The sequence below is a fragment of the Monopterus albus genome, unplaced genomic scaffold (assembly GCF_001952655.1).
Source record: "Monopterus albus unplaced genomic scaffold, M_albus_1.0 scaffold99.1, whole genome shotgun sequence".
NCBI classification, from domain to species: Eukaryota; Metazoa; Chordata; class Actinopteri; order Synbranchiformes; family Synbranchidae; genus Monopterus; species Monopterus albus.
In genome coordinates this window covers 576,504-582,555 of record NW_018127979.1, presented here as the reverse complement: position 1 = coordinate 582,555, position 6,052 = coordinate 576,504, and the positions used below count along the sequence as shown (strand labels likewise).

At 40.2% G+C, this 6,052-nt stretch overlaps 2 protein-coding genes across 2 annotated transcripts in view; both read left to right on the top strand.

The window, feature by feature from the left end:
- cdc16 (cell division cycle 16 homolog (S. cerevisiae)) overlaps window positions 1-1,195 on the top strand; it is an 8,529-nt gene extending 7,334 nt beyond the window's left edge. The window contains exon 18 of the mRNA XM_020609405.1: window positions 427-1,195. Coding sequence (XP_020465061.1) covers window positions 427-680 — 254 coding nt within the window. The 3' untranslated portion in view covers window positions 681-1,195. The remainder of the gene's footprint in view (window positions 1-426) is intronic.
- Window positions 1,196-2,919: 1,724 nt separating this feature from the next.
- upf3a (UPF3A regulator of nonsense mediated mRNA decay) overlaps window positions 2,920-6,052 on the top strand; it is a 4,125-nt gene continuing 992 nt past the window's right edge. Inside the window, exons 1-9 of the mRNA XM_020609271.1 lie at window positions 2,920-3,107; window positions 4,008-4,114; window positions 4,219-4,325; window positions 4,565-4,663; window positions 4,791-4,901; window positions 5,024-5,079; window positions 5,157-5,315; window positions 5,400-5,533; window positions 5,767-6,052. Coding sequence (XP_020464927.1) covers window positions 2,967-3,107; window positions 4,008-4,114; window positions 4,219-4,325; window positions 4,565-4,663; window positions 4,791-4,901; window positions 5,024-5,079; window positions 5,157-5,315; window positions 5,400-5,533; window positions 5,767-6,052 — 1,200 coding nt within the window. The 5' untranslated portion in view covers window positions 2,920-2,966. The remainder of the gene's footprint in view (window positions 3,108-4,007; window positions 4,115-4,218; window positions 4,326-4,564; window positions 4,664-4,790; window positions 4,902-5,023; window positions 5,080-5,156; window positions 5,316-5,399; window positions 5,534-5,766) is intronic.

Below are 6,052 nucleotides of genomic sequence, written 5' to 3'. Positions count from 1 at the left end.
TTGCATAACTTTTCGCCTCAGTATAATTTAAACAGGTGAGTTATATAAACCCCAACCAGCACCACCTTTTTTTTGTACCAGGGTGTAAATATGTTTATTTCTGCTGTAAAGTTTGCCATTTCAACATGGGAGTCTGTGGGGACTGACTCATTTTTGGTGGCAGCCACAAGTGGACATTCAAGGAACTGCAGGTTTTCCACATTGGCTCAGTTTCATAGCCTTGGAGGTTGCTACTTGGTTTAGATGCCACAGCGGGGTAAAAAAAAAAACTTTATTCTTTGGGTCAGCCAACATTTTCCTTTTTGTGGAAAATAATAAAATCTGTATTCTGTGAATATTAGAAAACTGTAAAATGATATTCATACCAGTTATGTAGACTTGGAACCACAGAAAATAATGCATGGTCATTTGTTTCCTTCCACTAAGGCACAGACATCAATGACAAAGTGCAAGGCAACTTGAACACTCCAGCACTGATGAAGATGTTGAACACATCCGAGTCTAGTGACCTTGTAGCCACACCGAGACTGGAAGACAATAACATCACGTCCTTGGAAACACCACTGTCAAACCAGGACAAAATAATGCTAGAGACTCCTCTCCGGCTCTCTTTAACCCTGGATTGCGATATGTACGAGAGCGATGTGATGTTGGACACGTTGTCAGACACCAGCACGTGATTTTATCTTTTCAGGAGGTGGAACTGTCATAGCAGCAGGTTGTTATAGGTACACATATCCAAATCCAAGGACAATGTTCTTCAAACCAAAACTCTGGCACCTGTCTTCGACCAAAGTGGATTCCCTCTCCTGTGCAGTAGATATGGTTGTTCTGTAAGTGACAAAACACAGAACATGCCTGACCCAGTGAGCATTGTGAAAATGAGCAAATGTGTGCATGAAGTTATATACAGCAACTGCTGTACATACTAGTTTTGCAAGAATGCACTTCAGAGGGGGAATTAACACTTGTCTTGGTGAAGCGGTTAACTATCCCTTGGGTTAAGCCTGAAGATGTTCGGAACATGGGATCCTCTGACACCTGACTGACTGAACAGCACAAACACAGCTGTACCCTGCACATCACAAATAAGACTAGCCACTTATTGCTGCCTATGGCAGGACTCTGTTGCATAACCTGTGGATTTTCACCTTGAATAAAGAGCCAGCTAAATACAAGTAGTTTTGGTGATAAATATTCTTTTTGTTTGTTTTGTTTTTTTAACTACAATATACCATGTGTTTATATTTGAAAATGTTACCATATATTTTGTGATGAAACTGGTTGTATTCGTTAAAACCCACAGAACAAATGTTAAGTCAATAAGGCTGGAACATTTTTACTCTTATTTTCCACATATTGTCATATTGACCTTTGAGATAATGTATAGCTGGAGTGTGTGAAAGGATGAGTTGCATTTAAAACCTGTTGCAGTTTGAAACCTTCCATAACCCCAAACATTTTAGTAAACCACAAAGTTACAATACATACATACATACAAACATCACACTAATTATTCAGTGCTGTTGTTAATACTTAAGTAAATACCTACAGAGATTATATATACATTTTCCTGACATCTGCCCATATAGTTTAGTAGTTGTAGTTAAAACTGGAAGACGTTTTTCAGTGTTAAACGTTGTTACAAAAAAACAACATACATTTATCAGTTTGGAATGCAAAAGTAGCATTTAGTTTGAGGGGGAAGTATTTCACCCTGTTTAGCTGCATGAACGGAGTTTTCCACGTCACCCCAACCCCTCCAGACAAAACCCTGTCAAAAGGTGAACACGTGTGGAGCGGATTGAAGCTCAGACCTATCGTGTTCCGGTGAAGGAGAGGGGCGAGGTCGCTGCCTCAAATGAAAACACACATCTCCATCCTTCCTTTGACATCGACAGACCGCTCTCAGGATTCCTTTCTTTACTGCCCATACATTTTTATCAATGGATAGTGGCTGCAGTATCCCCAGGAGATATGGGCTGTACTCCGTCTAAGTCTGCTGTCGTTTGCAACCAGGACAGGGTCTGCGGGGACCTGGACACATGCTCCACTTTCGTTCCCAGCCTTAGGATGTCCGTGTCCACAGTAGAGAGGTGTCGGCTGTGTGTGGAGACTAGCGGTGGAAGGCAAACTTTACTCGGTGGTGAGTATGTAGTAAACTTGTTAAATTAATGTAATGCGCTTCGTACAAGTAATTAAAGTTTTACCAGGCTGTCGTTCGTATGCAGTGAAATTATACATCGTCCCATGTTTCCATTTAAAAATAGACCTGTGGACCATTTTTCTCCACAGTTCCCTGTAGAGATGTCCACGGGCGGTCAGTGAGCCAGTCCTGCCCTGAATCGTGGAGCTGTGCGGGCACTGTCAGTCCAGGCTGATCGTCCTGTGTGGACCAGCCGGACTCCGGACCTGCAGGTGACGCCGAGGACCGCGGGACTGCTTAACCGGCTTCACTCTGTTTCAACTCTTTTTGTTTGGTGTAAAAACTGTTTCATGGTTTACTGCTTTAATGCAGTGATGCACGAGTTTAGGCTACATGACGAATGAGTTGGTGAAAACCTGGCAACAGGTTAGTTATGCGATGAATGTGGCCTATATGCAGTTTTAATGAAATAAATCAATTTCTGAACTTCTTGAGTACCGATGATTGTGACTATATTTGAAGTCCAGCTGCACGCCCATTTAATGATGGCCTAAAGGGTTGAACTTGGCATTTTGCACATTTTGTTTAAAATAGACCACACTATTTGTATCAGCTCATGTCCATTCTCTTATTTTGTTTGTTTGATAACAGGCCTAACAACGAATACACCGTGGGCTGTAGGCTATATTTCTATTTCTATACAGACACAGACAATACAGTTAATAAAGACGTCTTTCCAAATCTCTCTCCACTCGCGATATTACTATTCTCTCGCGAGTACACAGTGACAACACGGGCTTGGAGAGGGAGATGGGGAGAAATGAGGTCTGAAAAGGACCAAATGACCGTGGGCAAGGAGAAAAGCGTCGTCGAGATACAGTTTAGGGACATCCCAAGAGAGCAAGAAAACACTCCTGGTAACCCCAAGCAGAAAGAAGAGAAGAAAGAGGTTTTTACGAAGGTAGGAAGCCGAGCGTTTTCGATGTGTCGCATTGTTTATGCTGTGTGGAAAACAAACATGGAGGCGGGATCGTTTCAGCACTGCGGACAGCGACAGCGCACATAACCTTGTATCAGCCTAGATTTCTCATTTCCTCCTGTGCCGTTTGATTTAGTTATTAAACAACGCTGCCAATTGCAGGTAGCAGCACAGCAAACATTCCAATATGTTACCACAATTCTCTCCAATCCAGTCTATTTTATTCTTGCATCATATGTGGTTTAAAACATGTTTTGTTACGTTCGGTTCAATAACCACATAGTATATGAGCTGTCAGGGTGTCATGTGATTCCAAGTAATGCTGTAAATAATAACCATTTTGGTATAAATTAAAATATATTTATTGGAGTATAATTGTTTCGTGTATAAACTATAAAGATTTTCGCAAATGAGAGCCTAACGTGTTGCCTTAAACCCATGTTACATTTACTTTTGTTCACTGCATGGTTAAAAAAAAATTAACTTATAGATTTGTGTTCTGTTTCAGCCCTTAAATACAAATTTCCTTAAAGTTAAAAAAAAAGCATAACAAATACTGGATCCTATGTATATTTTTCCTTAATGCAACTAGGTTCTATATTTTGCCACACTCACAAATGCCACTGTCTTTCAAACTGCATACTCTCAGTGTGATACTCAGGCGTTTTGTTAAAACGCCTAATCAAAAACAGCCCTATGGTTATTTTTGTTAGCCTTTTTAAGCTCTCTCAAAAATATATTGCTATGTATAATGTTACAGCAACCTCCCATCACCCAGTGTATACAGCAGATAACTCTAATTGGTCCTACATCTTGCAGACATATGTAATTACTTGCACCACTTTCTCAACAAGAGAAAAATATGCCAATAATTCATTACAGGTGGTGATTCGAAGGCTCCCACCTAACCTGTCAAAGGAGCAGCTACAAGAACAGCTCAGTCCACTGCCATCATATGACTATTTTGAATTCTTCCCAGCTGATCAAAGGTATAATAACCTTTACAAAGTTATGATCCATAAATCCTGTGGCCTTTTCCCTTTTATGATAATGTTTATGACCTCTCCTTCTTTCTCTTTGTCTACCCCCACAGTCTTTATCCTCACCTATTCTCCAGAGCATATATCAATTTTAAAAACCTTGAAGATATCCTGCTGTTTAGAGACCGATTTGATGGCTATGTCTTCATTGACAACAAGGGTATTTCTTGATTTTGTTTAAACTCACTTTTACTTTGTTTCCAGTATAGTGATATGAAGGTGGACAAACAGTGAAACCTGTTTGTGTATAGTTAATGGAAACAAAATCATATTTGCTTTACAGCTAAATGCTCAATTTTATGAGCATAGGCATGGCTATAGAGCTCTCACTGCTGTTATTATGATTTGATAGCTGGTCTGTTAAATGATGAGCTGGCTTATGTTTCAATATTTATTCAGGCCAAGAGTATCCTGCGGTGGTAGAGTTTGCTCCCTTCCAGAAAATTTCCAAGAAGAAGCTAAAAAAGAAAGATGCCAAAGCTGGGAGCATTGAAGAAGGTACACTGAGCTTAAGTGCAGTAGTTATGGTATTTAGCTTGTAAATATATAGTCTATGTAAGATATCATGGTGATGAAATATATTTTGCTTTGATTTATATTCCTGTTGGTCCTGAAACCCTCTCAGACCCAGAATATAAGCGGTTCTTGGAATATTACTCCTGTGATGAGGAGAAGTCGATGGCCAATCCTGAGACTCTGCTGGGAGAGATAGAAGCCAAGACCAGGGAGCTCATAGGTATGGTACTGAATGTACAAATGCTTATTTACCCTGATGCATTACAGTAAGTTTCAAGATCCAGATGTATACATATAAGTTATTCAGTGTCTGTTTACTTCTCTCCCTTTTTTTTGGTTCAGCCAAGCGGACAACACCCCTGTTGGAGTACATCAAAAATAAGAAGATTGAGAAACAGGTAAGAAAGAAACAAGTAGATAAATGAAATTTTCCACAAATTGAAATATTTTCTTATATGCCACATTTTTTTTACAGAGAATAAGAGAAGAGAAGAGAGAGGAGAGGAGAAGAAGAGAGCTTGAAAAGAAAAGGCAGAGGGAGGAGGAGAAGAGAAAGCGTCGAGAGGAGGAGAGACGCAAACGCAAAGAGGCAGAGAAGCAGAAGAAACTGTCTGATAAAGACATCAAAATCAAGGTGATTCATCACAAAAAAACCTTTCATACATATGGTACACTAGCTTATAGTTATGGAGCTTTCCTGTATTATTTGTATATTTAGCTATTGAAGAAGAGTGACAGAGATGACAATGTGGATTCAGACCGAATGAAGGACAAAAGTGACCTTGGGGAAACAGACAGAGGAAAATGGGAGAAAACTGGAGGACAAATTAAGTCAAAGGACCCAAAAGAAAAGTAAGGACTGTGAAATCTATAGCTGTGGCTGTGGGCAGTTTCATGTATACTCCTGGTATATTAAAACTTTCTAGTAAGAAATTAATTTTTATGTCAAAATGTGATTTTTACATCCACATTTCAAAATACACCTTGGTGGTAATGGCACCAATAGCTCATATAATAATAGCTACAGAACGTCATTGTAATAGTTATGTATCTGATGTCTGTGCAATCTGTACTCTGCCCACAAGAGGTCAGCCTGAGAGCGACAAGGAGCAGAGAGAGCAGCATGGACGCAGGCAGAGAGAAAAGGATCACCGTGGCAAAGATGAAGAGAGGAAACGACAGCGACACCACTATGAGTTTGACAAGTTTATGCGTCGCAAAGATGAGACAAAATGGGGGAAGGGCTACTGCCAGGACCGAGCCAAGAAAGAGGGGCACCATCATTATTCTTACTGTACTGACAGTGGAGACAAACTAGGAAAGGATGACAGGGAGGACCTGGGTAATAGGAAGGAACGCCTCCGAAACAAG